This window comes from Gorilla gorilla, chromosome 12 (genome assembly GCF_029281585.2).
Source record: "Gorilla gorilla gorilla isolate KB3781 chromosome 12, NHGRI_mGorGor1-v2.1_pri, whole genome shotgun sequence".
Classification (NCBI taxonomy): Eukaryota; Metazoa; Chordata; class Mammalia; order Primates; family Hominidae; genus Gorilla; species Gorilla gorilla.
The window spans coordinates 139,656,623-139,673,733 of NC_073236.2; the positions used below are offsets into that span (position 1 = coordinate 139,656,623).

A 17,111-nucleotide genomic window follows, 5' to 3' on the forward strand; every position below is an offset into this window, starting at 1 on the left:
ATGAATTCTTATTCCTCAACTTCATGGTGTAGCTGCTTTCTTTTGTTTTATGGAAATTGATATGAAAATAAGGGGCCATATGTGAATTTCTCTGTTTCTGTGGTAGATCATAAAAACTGTGACATTTGAAGAGTTTTCCCCAAGGCGGAATCATATCAAGAGCAGTATCATCGAGTTTTACTTTCTGGGATGAAATCTACTACTTGATTCTTTAGAGATGAAATCAAAATATTTGCCATGAATCCCAAGTACTAACATTTATAGTAGTATTTAAAATGGACACAGGTGTGTCAAAACTAACTAAAATGTTTTTTATACCAATTTAACATTTGCTGTTCAGTGAACACGTTTTTCTATTAGTAGCAGTTTTTTAGCATAATTTTATTTTATTTTGAGAGAGCATGGGACACTTACAGACAATAAATATACAATATATACATTTGTGGAATATATGGCCTTGAAATAGCAGTCAGCAGATTCACCATTTCTTACCAAGGTATCCCCACAGTCAACAAAAACCTCTTCCTTATTATGTGGATCAGTTTTCATAGCTCAATGTGTGGCTTTGAAAATGAGAAGAAAACAATTCTCTTTTTCTCAAGCATTATCCAAATTTCCATGAGCAGACTTCTCAGCAGTAAAACCAAACAAAGTAGAGGCACATTCCAAGGGAGCGCATTGTCAGATGGAACTCAGAGTCTGTGAGAAAGTCCCTGCATGTCTCAGGTCCCCAACTGCTCCATTGATGGGGTGACTTGCTGACCAAGGGTAGGGACAGTCAATACCAAGCCCTGGGCTCCTCTCAGAGTCCCAGCAAACCTTCCTACTGGTTTCAAAACCTACATTTCTCTCCCTTCTTCCTGAGCTGCAGCTGCTGACTCTGCTGAGAGTAATTTAAAAACTGTCCAAATAAGACACAACATGTTCCCCAGGATCCTGGCCAAGACCAGCCATCTTAACACAGGGACAGTTCCTAACATAGGGAACGAAAAATTATCAGACACTAATTTCTGTAAGCCAAACTTCTCGAAGCCTGGGTAGGATAGTTCTGGATATATTCCAGCAATATTCTAGTATCTAGCATGCATGGTAGCAACCATTTTCAAAAAGTGCTTTGGCCAGACCATCACCCCACCAAATTGAAAATACATTTTTCTAGACTTGTTTAACATGAGTTTCTATATCAAGAAAAATAAGCATATAGTAATCCTAAAATGTGCCGTATCATGGCAAATGGAATTACTGTACTTAGTTTCTAAATGTGATTTATCTTGTTAGAATTTTAATAACCTTGAATTTATAGCCTATTTATTCTGCTTAAGCACGAGAGGTGTTAAAACAGTTTTTGCCCTCAGAAATTTACAATGGAAACAATTATTATATTACCGTTAGATAATCAACTCTCTTGAATCCTTCTGATCTCTTAAATCTATGACAAAATTCTAGCTGAAGACTAGACCTACAGCTAAGTTGTTCTATAAAAATATTGACAGTTGAAGTTACCAAGTGCTCTGTATGGCTAATGGTTAGGGAACCAGTAGTTGGTGGTCTTATGCATGTTGGTAGAGAAAGATTAGAGGACATGGGCTTGTGAGGCTATGAGACTCATAATGAATATCTAATACTTTTCAAATATTTTTAACTTTTTAAAAATTACATATTCTTTTTGAAGATCACTTTAAAATAGGGGGAAATACCAAGTCTCATTATTTTCAATAGAAGCACTCTTTAGATTTTAGCATTTTTCCTTCCTGTATTTACATGTCGAGGGTGTTTTAATGTTAGGATAACGTTCGTTTGTTTTTTTTATTAGAATGGTCTGCACCCTCAGCCATTGGGATAGCTGGCCTTGGTGGAGGATTTGAAATAGGAATTGAGGTAAGTAGCTTGTGCACGTCCATACAACTGCCATATCCTCTGAAGACACCTAAGATGCAACCCGTGAAAACTGAGAGGTTTCCTAGCGTTCTTATTGTTACCATTGGCACCTAGGAAAAATTGTTTCCTTTATTTTCTCGATGAATGCCTAACTAAAGCTATCTGATGGTTCCCATTTACTTTCCTTTTCTTTCCTTAGTAGTAGGATTTCTTTCATTCACCATTTTATCTGCTTCTGTCTCATGCACATTTGTATAACAGGCACATCCCAACACCTGGCCAGCTGTCATTGGCAGTTTATGGACTGCTCATGGCAAAGCCACTGTTCTCCTTCAGTGGGCATTGAAATTACGTGGGCAGTGCATCATCATTTGTGGCAAAACCCAGTTTTGTAACATATGATATTCAAATCCCTCCACATTCTTTAAGTAAAGAAGAACTTCACGTTATTTCAGTTAATAATGTTGCTCCTGGGATTCTGGCGTCTGTCGGGCAGATGTGCACACTCACAGAGGCCTCCTACACGGGGATCCTCTTAGGGCTGATGCTCATCTTCAGTCTGTCGTTTTGCAAGGGACTGGAAATTGAATCTCCTGGTATGCTCAACTCATTTTCTTCTCAAATTTCAGTCCATTTCTTCCTAAGCTATCCTTTGTAGATTTGCCCTGTTGACATAGTTGTAAATTCCCTCAGCCTTATTAGGAGGAAGTATTTCTAACTCTTTTTTCATCTTTATTCAATCTTTCTTACTCACTGCTGTATAAATTTGTAGTATAAAAGGAACATATTTTAGTTTTGCTTATCATGACTGCATTTTTGTACCATGTGCAACCAAATCAAAGCTTTCAAAAATATCGCCCTCTGGTGGAAAGTGCATTTTCATCAGGGACTGTGGCTTCCCTCCCCTTCCTCCTCCCTTCCCTCCCTCCCCTCTCTTCCCCTTTCCCCACCTCCACCCAGTCCCTTGGCCCTCCTTGTAGAAGGGCCTTTTTCTCTCAATAGATCATGCTGCTAAACTGTGCTAAGTCACAACCTGTTCTTCCCACAACCCTCTGGCTCCTTGTGAGGCTGGGGGCATGCTTTGAGCATTTATTTCAAAAATGATGAGAGACTCAGAAATGATGTCTGTATTAAATTTCAATATATTAGAGACCAAAAATTGAGAGTTTCCATGGTAATTCTTTGAAAATTTTGGACTTTTAGCCATAGGGCACATTAGTAGCCCTGAAAAACAAGTGCAAGTAAAATGTAGTCCCTTCATCCAGTAAATGAAATAGAAAGACTTTAAGCATTTTATAGACTGATACATAGTATTTTTTTTTCTTTTTTCTTTTTCTTTTCTTTTTTTTTGAGATAGAGTTTCGCTCTTGTTGCCCAGGCAGGAGTGCAATGGCGTGGACTCAGCTCACGGCAACCTCCACCTCCCAGTTTCAAGCGATTCTCCTGCCTCAGCCTCCCGAGTAGCTGGGACTACAGGCCTGCACCACCACACCCAGCTAATTTTGTATTTTTAGTAGAGATGGGGTTTTACCATGTTGGTCAGGCTGGTCTGAAACTCCTGACCTCAGGTGATCCGCCCACCTCGGCCTCCTAAAGTGCTGGGATTATAGGCATGAGCCATCATGCTGGGCCTTAGACTGATACACAGTCTTATTTTTTTTTTAGTTGTGATGATTCAATAGTTTATTGTTTTCTTAACAATTTTCAAGATTGGTGTGCTGCACAGTGGAATTGCTGTTCATATTTTTGACAAAATAAGACCATCCTGGGCCATGGGGTGACTACTTTACACATAAATAATCAATCTTCTCCTCTCAAACCAGTATTATTTTTAAAAGACAATACGAGACAGTGGTGAGCTGTAAGAGAGAAGACTGGGTCAGACCATTCTGGCTCCAATTCTGACCTGGGTGCTTCCAGTCTGTGATGTTAGGAAGTAGCTTTTCTTCTCCACACCTCAGCTTCTACATCTGCAAAACACAGTTAAAGATAGCCTTATATGAGTCTCTGGGCTTATATTGATGATTAAATATGGATTTATACAGTAAAAGCACTTGAAATGACACAAAATATAATTTTATTTTTAATATCTTCTTCATCTTTGCAGCTTATTTAGGCTTGCCATTTACAGAAACTTTTTATTGCAAAGCCTGTCTTCATGACAGTATGGAAATTAACTATGGAATTTCATTTAAATAACATAACTATTAACTTTTAAATGTCAATTTCAAACAGAGATAAGAAGCATCTCCTAGGGATTGGAGACATGAGTTTTAAACTTCTTAACTATGATCTGACTTTGCTTCTCAGAGCCCCACAGATAAGTCTCTGCGTGTAATTGTGAGTGTGCAGTGATGTCACAGCAGTCGGCTATTTTTCGATGTTAACAGAAAGCACTGTTTGCTCTCCATGAAGCACTCTCAGATTCTGTCTGAGCCTCCATCCTAACAGAGCACTCCCGCCTGCTGTCTGAATGAGGGAGAGAGTCAGAATGGGAGCATGGGGTATCCAGAGTGGTTCCCTCAGGCTGTTCTCATCACAGCAGATCTGGTGCCCACTGAGACCACGGTGGGGCTGGAGGGTGGACACGTCCTTCCTGAAGGGACCAGCCTCTGAGGGCACTTCTGACTCAGGTCACCGGCTGAGCTGAGCATCCCCTTTGGACCCGGCTTCTCTTGGAACTTGCTCCTACCATGTCCTAGCAGCCACAAATAGTAAGGACCAGCCCTCAAGTGGACTGTGAGTACCGGGAAGGCTGAGACTTTCTCAAACTTCACACCTACGTCCACAGAGACTGACGAGACACCCATGAATGCTTCCTTTTCTGTAAAATGGGACAATGACAGGGCCTGTAACCACACAGGGTTTTCCTTTCAAGCATACAGATGGCACACACGTCATCGGTTAGTACTATCCAATATTTGTTGAATAATTTAACTATCTGCCTTTCTTTCTTTCTTTCTTTCTTTTTCTTTTCTTTTCTTTCTTTCTTTCTTTTTCTTTTCTTTCTTTCTTTCTTTCTTTTGAGGCAGAGTCTTGCTCTGTCGCCCAGGCTGGAGTGCAGTGGAGCAATCTCGGCTCACTGCAACCTCCGCCTCCTGGGTTCAAGTGATTCTCCTGCCTCAGCCTCCTAAGTAGCTGGGACTACAGGCGCCCGCCACCATGCTCGGCTAATTTTTTGTATTTTTAGTAGAGATGGGGTTTCACTGTGTTAGCCAGGATAGTCTCGATCTCCTGACCTCGTGATCCGCCTGCCTCGGCCTCCCAAAGTGCTGGGATTACAGGCGTGAGCCACCGCTCCAGGCCATTTTTTTTTTTTTACAAAACTTGTACACATGCTATTATGGAATCATTTTCATAGCCATGGAAGGTGGTTGTCATCGCTCTCATTTTATCTGTAAAATAGCCAAGCCAGGAGAATTCTCCAGTAGGAAGCAGCCAGAGAGGGGCAGATTGGGAAGCGTCTGCTCCCACATCCAGGCAGCATGTTATTCGAAAGACAGAGTTCCCTGTAGTCTGTCTTGTCTGCACATCCCTCAATAGGGAAAAAAGGAAGGTTCAGGAAAGTTACTTGTTCTTGGTTTCACAGGTGCTTGGGTGGTAAAGTAAAGCCCACCTCACTGTAACATTCTTCTGCATAACAAGCCATTGTTTTTAGGGCACTATACAAGGTAGGCAAAACACACAACATTATTTTCAATATACAGAGACATTAGTGTCTTACCTAAGATCACACAGCTAGTGTGTGGTTGTCAGATACAGTTCACTAGAAGTGGAGCCTGATACCAGTTCAAGTGCATGTGATATACTGAGCAAATGTTCTTCGGGGGAAGAAACTTAAGGTACTAAGGGAAAGAAGGGGAAAGGTCCAAGCAAGGCTGTTGCTTAAAGTTTAGTTAAACTCTTCTTCGTCCATGTTGATAGGTAGTTCAGGTTACCGACTCGAGGTCTGTTTTTTTTTAATAGACACATTTACAGCTACATATTCCTTCTGAGCATTGCCCTGGCTGCCTTCCATAAGTGTGGGTATGTTGTGTCTTCATTTTCCTTAATCTGAAAATATTATCTAATTTCTCATGTGATTTCTTCTTTGACCCATTTGTTATTTAGGAGTGTGTTGCTTAATGTCCACATGTTTATAAATTTCCCAAATTTATCTTGTCCTTGATTTCAAATTTCATTCCATTGGGGTCAAAGAAAATATTTTGTATAATTTCAGTCCTTTTAAATGGGTTAAGGCTTCTTTTATGGCCTCAAATATAGACTTTTGTCCTGTGCAATGTTCCATGTGTGCTGGAGAAGAATGTGTGTTCTGTGTTATTGGGTAAAGTGTTCTCCAGGAGTCCATTGGGTCTAGTTGGTTTACATGGTTGTTTAGTTGTTCCATATCCTTGATAATCTTATGACTAATTGTTCTCTTCATTATTAAAAGTGGGTTATTGACACATCGAGCTATTTTTGTTAAATTGTCTATGTCTTCCTTCTAGATTGTCAGTTTTTGATTCATGTGTTTGGGTCTCCGATATTATGTGCTTGTATAAATATATGTGTATTACTATGTTTATAATTGTTATATCTCTTTGGTTGATTGACCATTTTATCATTATAATATGTCCCTGTTTAATCCTAATTACATTTTTTGTTGTTTGATATAAAGAGTGCCACTCCAGCTTTCTTAGGTTGCCATCTGCATGACACATCTTTCTCCATCCTTTTACTGTCAATCTAATGGTAACTTTGAATCTAAAGCGTGTCTCCTATGGAGCATATAATTGGATGCTGTTGTTGTTGTTGTTATTGTTATTGTTGTTTTATCCATGCTAATAATCTCTGCCATTTTATTTGGTTGTTTAATTCATTCACATTTAATAGATTATTGATATCATTGGATTTATATCAGCCATTTTACTTTTTTCTATATCTCATGCCTTTTTTGTCCCTCTGTTTCCACTTTACTGTTTTCAATTAAGTGAACATTTTGTACTATGGCATTTTGATTCCTTTTATGATTTTTTAACTGTATTTTTGAGTCATTTTCTTAATGGTTGTTGCAGAGCTTACAATATGTCTTAACTATTTCTAATTTATGGGAACTTGATTTAATAAGATACAAAAACATTACTCTCATATGGTTCTAGTCTTTTTTCTCCTTTTTTGTGCTATTACTGTTATACATATTAAATCTATATATGATACACACAGCAATTCATGATTATAGTTAATAATTTATATAATTTTATGTCTTTTAGAGAAACTCAGAGAATAATTGAGAGCAAGTATTTACTCATTGAACTTGCTATATTAACCTTTTTTATTTACCATTTTTTGTTCTATTCCATTGTTTCTGCTCATTCAAGTTACCATCTGGTGTCATTTCCTTACTCCAAGACAACTTTGCTCCCACCTGACTCTTTTGTACGGTTATTGTCTAGTATATAATATTTCTATAGTTACAGACTTAAAATATAGAAAAAATTTATTTTTAAACCAATTAAGAGAAAAGAGAAGAACTATGCATTTATACTATTATTTATAGTTAGATAATTATCTTTACTGGTGATTTTTTAAAGTGTGGATTTAAATTACTCTCTAGAGTCACTTGCTTTCAGCCTGGAGGACTTTGTTTGGAATTTATAATATTTCTTGTAAAATGGTTCTACTAGCAACAAATTCTCTCAACTTAAAAAAAAAATTTTAATCTGGGAATGTCTTCATATCCCCTTCATTTTTGAAATATACTTTTGCTGATTATAAGATTCTAAGTTGACCAGTTCTTTCTTTCAGCATTTTGTCATCCTACTGTTTTCTGAAGTCTACTGTTTTTGAAGAGAAATCTATCTGTTATTCTAATTGAGGTTCCTTTTATGTGATGAGTCATTTTTCTCTTGCTCCTTTCCAGATTTTCTCTTGCATTTTAAGATTTTTTACAATTATCTATCTGGAGTGTTATGATTTTACATTTATTCTACTCAGAATTTGTTGAGCTTCTTGAGTGTAGATCCATGTTTTTCATCAGATTGAGAATTTTCAGCCATTATTTCTTTGAGAAAATTTTCTGCTTCTTTCTCTTTTTCCTTGCCTTCTAGTACTTACATCACACGTATGTTGGTGCACCTAATGGTGTCCCAGGTTTCTTGTGTTTCTGTCAATTTTTCTTCATTCTCTTTCTCTTAGTTTTTAAGACTTTCTATTATTCAGATTTACCAGTTCTTTATTTTGCGTGCTCAGATCTACCGTTAAACTTCTCTAGTAAATTGTTCATGTTGCTTAATGTACTTTTTACCTCCAGAATTTCCATTTGGTTCTTTTATATAATTTTATGTTTTTATCAATATTCTCTATTCAATAAGATATTCTCATTGTATGTTTTTCTACTTCTTAACCATAGTTTTCTTTAATTCTTTGAAAATATTTATGACAGCTGTTTTAAAGTCTTTGTCTGCTAAATCTGATAGCTGGACCATCTGAACAGCAGTCATTCTCGTCTGCTTCCTTTTTTAATTTTTTTTCTATGTATGGGTCACACTCTCCCACTTCTTTGTCTTATTATTTTTGGTTGAGAATCAGAAATTTTAGATATTATATTGTATCAACTCTGGGTGCTCAACCTCTCCCCCTAGGAGCCTCTTATTGTTTGCTTGCTGTTTGTTTAGAGATACGGCTGGACTGTTTGAATGAATTCTGTGCCCCACTACTGTGAAGCCTCCAATGTTGTCTATGGGCATGCATATAGTTTTCCTGAGGTGACAGGTGTTCTGACTGTCCCTGTCCCTGACCTGTCTGTTAAGCTGTTTGTCTCCATTGGTATTACACACTGTTGTTAGCCTCTGCTAATTGCCTGCTGATTGCTCCATTGTTTCCAACAATGCCCTGGGGACATAAATTGCTCCACAGTTTGATCCAGTTAAAATTGTGCTCCTGTGCACAGGTAGTCTTTGAGGCTCATTTCTATTTCAGGAGGGCTCTTCTTAGCTATCTCTGTTCCTGGTTCTCCCTGATAATTTTCTAGACCACTGATGGTTTAGCTTGTTGCTGTCATGGAGCTAAATACCTCATCTTACCTGTTTATCACCAAAAGCATCATTTTTGACAGCGCCTTTGAACTTCCCCACTCTGTGTTCCAAAAGCTTTCACTTCCCTTGGGGAGCGCTTCGGAGCTCTCTGCTCTTGCAGCCTGTCTCTCTCTCTGCCCAAGATCTCTGTGCTGTTGCTCCAGAGCTGGAGGCTGGGGCAGTGGCTCCCTTCTCTTGGAGTGACATCCCTGCAGCCTTGGGCGGGGTAGTAGCTTGGCTTGCGTCTGTCAGGGTGGAGCTTTTGCCCCACAGGTGAACTGGGGCAAGAGTGAGTGGGGTCCTGGTGCTCCTGGACTGTTGTGCTAGGCTGGAGCCTCTACTTACACATGGGTTCTGGGTGGAGGAAGGAAGCTCCAGACCTCTCAGCTGCTCTTGCCTGGAATGGAGCTTCTGTACAAGGAGCTGTGGGAAGAGAAATGCTGGCAGAAGCCTCTCCTGTGGAGATACTGCAGCCCTGACCAGGGGCTGGGGGAAGGAAGTCTGTGTTCTTGCAAACCCCCTTCCCCAAGAGGAGCTTCCATCAGGCTGACCTGCAGCGGGGCACAGGTTATAGCTCAAATGTCACCAACTCTCTCTTCCTTACCAATATTTAATAGTGTTCATTGAATCAATGTGTCTTCATTTTCTTCACTTGCCATATGCCCTTAGGACAATTTCCAGAAGTGTTAATTTTTAAAATAATTTTTACCAGTTACGGTTATTTTGCTGTGGAGAGGGTCTGTGGCCTCTTTATGCCACCACTGCAGTGGCATTCTGATTTGTAGATACATTCTACAGTGGGATGGAGATTCAACTGTAATTGTTAAGTTTTAGCTCTTCTTTTGTTAGTTATAGAACATTGAACAAAGTACTTAATCTTCCTGAATCAAATCTGTAAAATAAAAAATTTTTAAGTTGAATAAAATGGTCCTTAAGTACCCCCTTTCCCTTCTGATATTTGTGACTGGCAGCAAAGCTTGCCTGTTCTGGGCTAAAGTTGTGGCGCATTGTTTTTTGCCTGGGTCAGTCTCAGTTTTTCTCCGGACATCTCCCGTACCTTCCACGTGGTGTATCCAGTGCTGCAAAAATGTTACATTTGCTCCAGGTTCTTCATCTGACCTTCCAAACACAGAAAGGGACTGGAGTACCACCTTCTTAATTATTTGTACTATTATTCTAGAATATCTGGGGAGATGCTAACCTATTAGTTGCAATGGATGCCTTAGGACATTCGTGCTTAATTCTCCTAGAGAATCCTGGTGGAAAAAGATTGCAGTCTTAATTGTGTGTTCATTAATGGCCTGTTCTTAAGGTCAGTTCTCTTAACTAACAAGGTCTAGTTGTACAAAGGATGCTGCTTAACAGCCACTGCTGTCTGAGGCTGCTCCTGGATAGCTTACTGCATCGTGCCATGGTTTCACTGGAGAGTGAATGTCAGACTCATTCTTCCAGGGGCATAAGTGTAAGTGACCCTAAGCTTAGCCAGAAGGCCGGCGTGGGGTTAATTTATGTTTGACAATCTCAACCTTTAGACTTCTAGATTCTACAGGGTGGAGAGTTCCCTGGTTCTTGGAACATCAGAGGTACTGAATAATTGTCTAAATTAGTGACTGAATACCTGTATCTGGATTAGGGATTAATTTGGGGGAGGGGGAAGTTTTTGTGGTAAAGAGAGAGAGATTAGTAAAGAGAATTGAGATTGTGAGAAGTGAAGTTGTGAAAGTCAGTGGTCTGAGGAAAGATAATGCTACATTTGCTTTAAATACCACTAACGGTTTCTTTTTGGATGACAGTTGTAGCAAAGCCCAAAGCTCAGAAGGTCCTGCTGCTGGCTTGGCTTTGGACATGTACAGTCCTTTGCTGTGTTTCCAGAGCTAGAGCTCACACTGGGTCATCAAGCCAGAGCAGTCTGGCTTTTACTTAAGATTGGAATTTGAAAAAACAAAAATGACTGCTTTTTCCAGGGAGAATTTACATGGGCCCTTTCACTTTACTGAAGAGGAAGGTATTTGGGTTTAAGTTGAGGATAAATTATTGTTAGAGATCAGAGTCCAGTTTCTAAGCCCCCTAAGAATGGGATGTAAGGAAAAGATCTGTTGGTCTGAGGAATGGAGGGGGTGTTGTTGCTGGAAGGACCCTCCACTTAAGCTTGGTTTACATATTGAGACTGGCCATGCCACACACACACACACACACACACACACACACACAAGGAGGGAGGAAAAGGTTTATTCCCCATGTAGTGAGGCTTTTAGGGAGATTGGGGCAGGCTCCAAGGCCAGCCCAAGAGTGGCGTGAGAGAACGGCAGGGTGGAGGAGGAAGCCCAGCTTTCTTAGCGGGTTGTCCAGATGTGGGGCTTGAAGGCTGACAGCAGTCAGTCATCCAGAAGGGGGTGATGCTCTGACAGGACAACAGCCCGGGACTCAGCTGTGTGGGTGTGAAGCAGGCTGACTACACAAGAGGGAGATGGGGTGGTACCCTCTCAGCAGCTGCTTTCAGGAAATTCAGTCGCAGAGAAGAGGGACATTTCTCTCCCGCAGCTTCCCCTGCATGGCAGCTGTGGTTTTTCACATTCTAATGTTTAAGAATTTATTTAATTGAAACACTTGCATCTGAGTTATTAAGTTTTATTTTTTAATTTTATTTTTTGATTTATAGTGGACTACATATTTTCCTGGTACTTGTAATAATTTAATACATGCATACAATTTGTAAAGATCAAATCAGTCTGATTGGGATATCTGTCACCTTAAATATTTGTCATTTCTTTAGGCTGGAAGCATTCAAGTTCTCTTCTAGCTATTTTGAAATAGTCAATAGATTACTGTGAACCATACTCACCCTACTGATCTTATAAATAAAACACAAGTCTTATTTCTTCGATCAGACTGTTATATAGTTGAGTTTTAATGCAGACTTCTAAAGAAGTCTTATCAAATGCTTACAGGGTTTTCTGAGAGTGCTGTCCCAATGTGTTGTTCGGCTCCTCCAGATTCCTGCAGGAAATCTCTCTTGCTCCTTCTTCTAAGCTGTGGAAATAAACTGAGGGCCATTGCTGCTCACATGCTCGCCAAGCTGTCTGCAGAGCTTTTGACCTGGTTCTCGGGCTAATTGGTAGTGTCACCAAAAAACACAATATTCTCTTATTCTTATTTCAAAAGAACTAAAGAGAGATCAGACCAAAAAAAATCAAAAGATTTTTTTTTTCCTTCAGCTGCCTCTCATAGCTTGGCCTTACTTAACTGTACCACGATGTACCAAGCAGAAGCGGAACATAAGAACCAGTGTAGCTACAAGGTCATGGGTAGAACTTTGTATTTTCCGAGTGTGTATGTGGCAAGCATTATGCAAGGCAAATTTGTTATCTAAAAATACATACAAGATACAGGTTATACAATTACTGGTGAAAATGCTTAACTTTGCATAAGAAAAGCTAAATAATTATCTGCCATTCAGCACCATAATCCTCAGAAACTGTCTATATGTAAAATAAAATGAACAGTTGGCAAGCGTCAAGCTGAAGCATCTTGTGTGGGTCAGCTATCTGGTAGATTTAGTTTGCCCTACAGATCTGAAGTGTATTTTATTTCATAAAATGATTCAAATTGAACATTATTAAGAACATACTTGTATCAGGAACTCTCTTAGGGCCTTTCAAGTATAATCTCATTTGGTTATAACAGGATTTTTCTGTCACTCATATGAAAATGTTGACTTGAGAGCATTGATTTGATTAAAAAATGTGAATAACTGTATAATGAAGGCATATTTTAAACACGAGTCTGCTTGACCTTTGCATGTTTTATTGAACTGATTTCAATTCATCCGTAAACAGCCTTGAATGTGTGCCACTATTATTACACCCATTTTCCAGAGAAGGAAATTGCAGCTTTCAGCAGCTCAGTGATTTGCCCAAGGTCGCACAGCATGCAAAAGGGAGTAGTGGAGTTCCCACCTAACTATTTTTAATTTTGAGCCCAAATTCTTAGCCCCATGCCAGCACTGTTTCAACTTCCCAGGTACACTTGACGCCTATATCTGATTCTCACAGTAGTTCCATGAGGTGAAGGTCCTAGTAAGCAAATTTTAAACACAGAACAGTCAGAGACACAAAGACTGCTTAAAAGACCCCAAAGTCCACAGCTCTCGAGAAGCGGAGCTGGGATGGACATTGGTTCTTCACACCCAGGGGTGCCCTGGCCCATGCTGCCTCCCCTGGCCCCTGCTGCTGCCTCCCCTGGCCCATGCTGCTGCCTCCCCTGGCCCATGCTGCTGCCTCCCCTGACCCATGCTGCCTCCCCTGACCCATGCTGCTGCCTCCCCTGACCCATGCTGCCTCCCCTGACCCATGCTGCTGCCTCCCCTGGCCCATGCTGCTGCCTCCCCTGGCCCATGCTGCTGCCTCCCCTGGCCCATGCTGCTGCCTCCCCTGGGCCATGCTGCTGCCTCCCCTGGCCCATGCTGCTGCCTCCCCTGGCCCATGCTGCTGCCTCCCCTGGCCCATGCTGCCTCCCCTGGCCCATGCTGCCTCCCCTGGCCCATGCTGCTGCCTCCCCTGGCCCATGCTGCTGCCTCCCCTGGCCCATGCTGCTGCCTCCCCTGGCCCATGCTGCTGCCTCCCCTGGCCCATGCTGCCTCCCCTGGCCCATGCTGCTGCCTCCCCTGGCCCATGCTGCTGCCTCCCCTGACCCATGCTGCCTCTCATTTGATGGGTCATGTTATTTTTCAGTTCTAACTTTGGACTTCCACATTGCAGTGATGAATTTGAGCACCAAATGCTTTCACTGTGTTGACTTGCCTTGAGCGTTCAGTTGAATCTCATAGTAGTTTCTTCTTTTATTTAGAGAAGAATTAAGTCAGCTGGGCTTAGTGGCTCACGCTTGTAATCCAGCACTTTGGGAGGCCGAGGTGGGTGGATCACCTGAGGTCAGGAGTTCAAAACTAGCCTGGCCAACATGGCGAAACGCCATCTCTACTAAAAATACAAAAAATTAGCCGGACATGGTGATGCGCGCCTCTAATCCCAGCTACTCAGGAGGCTGAGACAGGAGAATCACTTGAACCCGGGAGGCGGAGGTTGCAGTGAGCTCAGATCACGCCACTGCACTCTAGCCTAGGCAACAAGAGTGAAACTCTTTCTCAAGGAAAAAAAAGAAAAATTAAGTCATGGAAATAGGCATTCCTAATGGAAACTGCTTTGCTTTCTGGTGTGTTGAGCTTCTGTGACCTACAGTGAAGTGGCCCAGGTTCACAGCTTCCTGGTAAGGAGCACACCCCTGGCCAGGAGGAGAGTGTAGAAAGGCTCTCAGGACCTTCAGCCCATCGTCCCTGGTGCTGTGCTCTTTGGGCTTGGCTTTTACGAAGTGTTTAGTCTGATGAGATCAGAGAGCATGTTGGATCCCTTCCAACAACCTTTGTTTGACTTGTTAGCACTGACGGTTTACCTAACCCCACTAAACCTTAGGATCACCACCTACATGACCAGGTTGTGTGGAAGATTGAAGGACATGATGCAGGTAAACCTCATAGTATACACATGGTTCACAGTAAATGCTCGCTGAGGTTTGTTGTAATTACCTGTGACAATATTGGCTTCATAATTCATCAGCTCAAAATAAAAATATGGCTCTTGTCTCACATTCTTTCCTGTCTCTATTGATGTTTTGCTACAGTGCCTATGGTGTAGTTGAGTGTTAGTCAAGATGAATTTTAAATGATATTTAGTCTTAACGATTTTTAAATCCATGGGTTTCTACACTTTAGGTATCAGACTTGGTGATAATTCTGAATTATGACCGTGCTGTAGAAGCTTTTGCAAAAGGCGGAAATCTAACCCTCGGAGGGAACTTGACTGTGGCGGTTGGGCCCTTGGGAAGGTGAGTTCTTTAAATAGATGTTAGACAGTAAAGGTTTAACAACTGCATATTTTATTTTGCATTAATAGGAAACTTGAATTAAAATGAACAGATTGTACATCCCCAGATTTATACATGCCCGAAAGATTCGAGGTCATCACAAATAGGAAATTCACAAAACAGCCAGTGAGATAAGCTAGAAAATCTGAAACCAGAACACACAAGAAATAATGAAATGTTTTGGAAGCATAGGCCATTGTATCTGTCAGACTTGAACATAAAATCCACCTTAAGCTTTGAGAGAGCCAAACACAAGTCAGATTTTATGATAAAGTTCAGCTTCGATTAGGAAAGAAAGAGCTTTTTTCAAAGTAAATCATAAAAATTGGATATGGATGTGTTTTTTTTGAGCCGTGTTTACAGTACTTAAAGTGTATTTTTCTTCTCTATTAATGAAATGCTAGTCTTGGATTAATTGTGCAATGTAGAGATATTTTATACCCACACTATTTATAGAAGTTACACAGTAAAATCATCTAAAAATGTTTCTTGGTTCCATGAAAATACTCAATGCAAAAATAATCCAAATTCTTTAGCACTCTTGAGATGTATTTCCCAGTTTTAAGAGAGGAAGATCCAGTTGGAAAATGTCAGATTTACAAATTTTTAAAATATATTTACACATGCTGCACTGTATTCTTTTTCAACACAGTTCTATATTACCAGAGCCTTCTGTAATAATTTCATGTATGTTCTTCCCCCGGCCTGTTTTTCCTCTAGGCCACATTAAAACATCTAATTTAGGCCTACAGTAAGTAAAACATAGAAACAGCTGAAGAAGGTACAGAACAAAATAATTCATTTGAGCTAGAAGGAGTGCTATTTAAATAGTGATCCTCTGGCTTAAAGCTGCCCACAGCTTTGTGATGCAAAATCTTGTGCTTTGCAGGAACTTGGAAGGAAACGTGGCCCTGAGAAGCTCCGCTGCCGTCTTCACGTACTGCAAGTCGAGGGGACTCTTTGCAGGCGTGTCTTTAGAAGGGAGCTGTTTGATTGAAAGGAAAGAAACTAATAGAAAGTCAGTTCAAGTTAAAGTGATTTTAATTGAAAGTGTGATGAGAAAATAGTACTTCAAAAGTTGATATAATTTGCAGAGTACATTTATATATTCTTTTTACAACATGTGGTTTTAAGTGTGTATCTTACATTTAAAAATTAAATATACAAATAATATATGCTCGTAGAAAATGCAGAAGACACACGAAAAAGAAATAAAAAAATTCGATCCCTTTAAAAGACTAACACAATTCACATTTTGCTTTACTGCCTTCCAACATTTTCCTAAGCATAATTTTTTTTGTTTTGCCATATATGATGATAATCACCGTATATATTCAATTGTAAATGCTGTTTTTTTCCACTTCGCATTTTAAGATAGCTGGAAACCATCATTCTCAGCAAACTATCACAACGACAGAAAACCAAACACCACATGTTCTCATTCACAGGTGGGAATTGAACAATGAGAACACTTGGACACAGGGAGGGGAACATCACACACTGGGGCCTGTCAGGGGGTTGGGGGCTGGGGGAAGGATAATATTAGGAGAAATACCTAATGTAGATGACGAGTTGATGGGTGCAGCACACCAACATGGCATATGTATACCTATGCAACAAACCTGCACATTGTGCACATGTACCCCAGAACTTAAAGTATATTAAAAAAAAAAAAGAAAGGTAAGCATAAGTTAGTAACACTCTTAGTTGGATGCACCGATTTCAGTGATTTTCAGATGTTTGTGGAAGGCACACCAGTTACAACTCATGGGTCAGTCAGTATTCCTTGTTGTGAGGTTTCCTGTTCTACACTCCACCTTTGTCTTTTCTCCTGTCAAATAGAGAGCAATTTAAAATACAGTTTGATTTAAAAAAAAAAAAAAGAATCTGGAAGTATCCTAAAAGGTAAAAGGAAACTCCTACTTTAAATTGGCATCTGGCTAATTTTTCCCAAAGATGCAAATTAAGTGGCTCTTACAAATTGCCACTAAAATATGTGTAAAGGCCCAGAAAGAGATAAAGAGCTAAGACTGACAGCAGGACTTCTTCCAGAACCTGCAAAAGTTCCATCATTGCCAGCCTGATTGGCTGGCACCGCTGGCATTGGCCGTTCAAATTCGCCACGTGTGGCAGACAGACCCGCCACTATCCGAGACAAAGCATCCAGTGTTTACCCCACCGAGTCATTCAGGAACTGAACAGCACTATTTAATAAAGCTAAATATAAACCACAAGAGGTAGAAAATAGGAGGGATGGGGAAAAAT

General features: G+C 40.4%; 1 protein-coding gene across 42 annotated transcripts in view; it reads left to right on the forward strand.

Annotated features, from left to right (window-relative positions):
• SH3YL1 (SH3 and SYLF domain containing 1) overlaps window positions 1–17,111 on the forward strand; it is a 46,144-nt gene that overhangs the window by 15,416 nt on the left and 13,617 nt on the right. For all 42 annotated transcript variants that reach the window (XM_063696117.1, XM_063696108.1, XM_055378672.2 and 39 more), the window contains 3 exons: window positions 1,814–1,878; window positions 14,695–14,807; window positions 15,736–15,864. In XM_063696117.1, the coding sequence (XP_063552187.1) occupies window positions 1,814–1,878; window positions 14,695–14,807; window positions 15,736–15,864 (307 nt within the window). The remainder of the gene's footprint in view (window positions 1–1,813; window positions 1,879–14,694; window positions 14,808–15,735; window positions 15,865–17,111) is intronic.